At 50.3% G+C, this 2569-nt stretch overlaps 1 protein-coding gene across 1 annotated transcript in view; it reads left to right on the top strand.

Annotated features, from left to right (window-relative positions):
- The first annotated feature begins 260 nt into the window (after positions 1-260).
- Positions 261-2569, top strand: part of CUNH10orf71 (chromosome unknown C10orf71 homolog) — a 4294-nt gene continuing 1985 nt past the window's right edge. The window contains 2 exon segments of the mRNA XM_006927078.1: positions 261-2564; positions 2566-2569. The exon segment at positions 2566-2569 is cut by the window's right edge and continues 1985 nt beyond it. Of these exon segments, the coding sequence (XP_006927140.1) occupies positions 261-2564; positions 2566-2569 (2308 nt within the window).

Genomic DNA, 2569 nt, shown 5'->3' on the forward strand with positions numbered 1-2569 from the left:
CACATAAATTTAACTCTCACAAGCACATTACTCATCTGGATCAGTGTGTATTTCTTCTATGTGGCTACTAAGTTGGATATGATGTTCATACCCTGCTCTTCTTCCTTTTGCAGAGAAAAAAAAAAATCCCACTTTGCAATTGCATCTGATCAACGGGAAGCTCTAATTTTGTGGGAAGAAGACTACATCTGACCCTTCTAGAACCATCACCCAGAGGTGACCACCAGCTGACCAGACACAGGCTTCCTAGCCAGAAGAAAATGCAAGGGAATAAGAAATGCACAGATGGGTTCAGTGACTCCTCGAGCATCGGCAGCGTGCTGGATGATGCAGACAGGGAGGTGAGCAACCTCACAGACAGGGCATTCCGGAGTTTGTGCATCTCAGAAGACACATCCTTCAATGACTCTAACCTGGCCCTGTCTCCGGATATCACCCACCAGGTGTCTGGAAATATTCACCAGGGAACAGTGAGCCACACTCACAGGAAAAGCAGCATTTGGAGCCAGTTACCATCGCAAGGCACCGAGCATGCTGGGTGGGCAGCCACATTCCAACAGCTACCCAAGTATGTTCAAGGAGAGGAAAAGTATCCCAAAAGTAGCCCCCCACTGACACCAGCCCAGATGAGACTGGAGGTGCCAGTTTCTGGCCTGAGGAGCAGCAACAAGCCTATTTCCAAAGTATCCTCACTAATTAAATCTTTCGACAGGACTGAGAGCCAACATTGTGATAGCAGGCCTTCTGCCAGCAAGCCTCCAACTCTAAAAAATCCTCCCAAATTTGTTCCTCTTCCAGAAAGTGGTGTCAACTTCTGCTTTGATTCTGCCTTTTTGACTGTCAGGAGGGTGCCTGCCGAAGTCTCCAGCACCCATCAGAATAACCACCAGCCCATCATGAATCATGAAGAGCAGCAGTCCCCCAAGAGTCCAGAAATGGCTTCTCAGGGCTCCAGCAGCTTCCTCTCAGCACCCGAAAATGTGGCAAACTCATTGGAATCCAAGTTCCCCTCTCCACCCCACAAACCAGCTATGGGGGAGCCTGGAAGAGGCAAGGAGTGGGTTCATAAGGGTACCTTCCTTCATAGTGAAAACAGTGCTTTTGAGTCATGGAGTACCCTCCAACCAAGGCTGCCTGAGAGAAAGGACCCTGCTGAGGCTGTCTCTGAAAGCAAATCTCCCAAACATTATGAGGACGCACCCTTGTTAAGAGATCCCAGGGCCCCTGAGTGCAAAGTCTCTCCCTGCCAAGTCCGGGCCAGCTGTGGTCAAGAAGAGAACAGGTCGGCAGCAGGTGCTCTCTCCACGCCTGGACCCTGGCGATCTAGGGGCCCTGGAGTTCACGTAATCCCTATGGAGGAAAACACTTCCAGCTCACAGCCTGACCCTCAGGTGAAGCCGACCCAGCCACCATGGAGGAAACCGAAGACTCGCAAAGGAGGGAAGGAAATTGTACAAGATGCTTCAGAAGAAAAGAAGCAGACTGACAGGAGAGGCTCAGGCTTGTATACAAAGCACAATCCCCAGGAACAATTTCCAGAAAATGAGGCTCTTGGCAATGCCATGGACCCCAACGAGCATTATAATCCTCCTTTTAACATCAGTAAGCTTCTGACCCCTGTCATACCCACCAAGCATGTCCTGGATTCATCCAACGGCCAGGCAGAGGAGATAACCCCATCACTCCCAGGACAGCTAAATGGATACCAAGAGAAGGAGCCTAGTGAGTGTCCGTCTCGGGACAACTACAAATCCAAAGCCCCTAGCCTGCTGTTCAACCTCAAGGATGTGCGGAAGCATGTCAAGAGCACTTATAGTCTCTCACCTCTCTTGAAAGGCCTCGATGAGAAAACCAGAGACAAGCAAGAACCCGTGAGCAACGGCATCATCCTTCCAAATGGGTTTGAAGAAAGCCCCCCAAATGAGCTTTCTAAGGAAGGACCAGCTGACACTCCTTCTCTGTCACAGGTGAGTACTCATAAGGACCGTAAAGGCGATCCTAGTGTAACCTCTGCAGAAAACTATATAACCCTTAGCTCACCTCCAGCTTTCACCAAACCCCCCTTCTGCGTCAACGGGGAAGCTGCAGACAGCAAGAGCTATGAGAAGGATGCCACCAATGGAGATTCAGATTTGGGCCCCCCCGGGTCCAGCTGGTGTCTAGATTCCAGGGAACACTGCCCCAGGAAGCACCTGTCCCTGAAGCTTTGCAGCAGAGAGCCGAAACAACTGAAGACTCCCAGCTTAGAGAATGGGTTCTCAAGATCCATCTCTCAAGAGACTGAACCTGAGACAGAAGCAGAACTTCAGAATCCAAACATCAACCAAAAATTCTCCCCAGGGCCCCTTTCTCCTGAGGAGGAAGATGTGTTTTATAGTGACAGCCAGTCCGATTTCATGCCAGGCCTCAAAAGTAAGGCCAACTTCAGCACTAGCTCTTCAGATCAGTCCTTCGCCTCGTTCGAGGATCAGCAGAAGACGTGGTTGGTCGAGAGTCAGCGGGAAGACAGAAAGAACAGTGCAAGTGCAGGTGATAGCCAGAAAGAAGAAAAGGAGAAAGCGATAGGGAA

Source organism: Pteropus alecto, unplaced genomic scaffold (genome assembly GCF_000325575.1).
Source record: "Pteropus alecto unplaced genomic scaffold, ASM32557v1 scaffold287, whole genome shotgun sequence".
NCBI classification, from domain to species: Eukaryota; Metazoa; Chordata; class Mammalia; order Chiroptera; family Pteropodidae; genus Pteropus; species Pteropus alecto.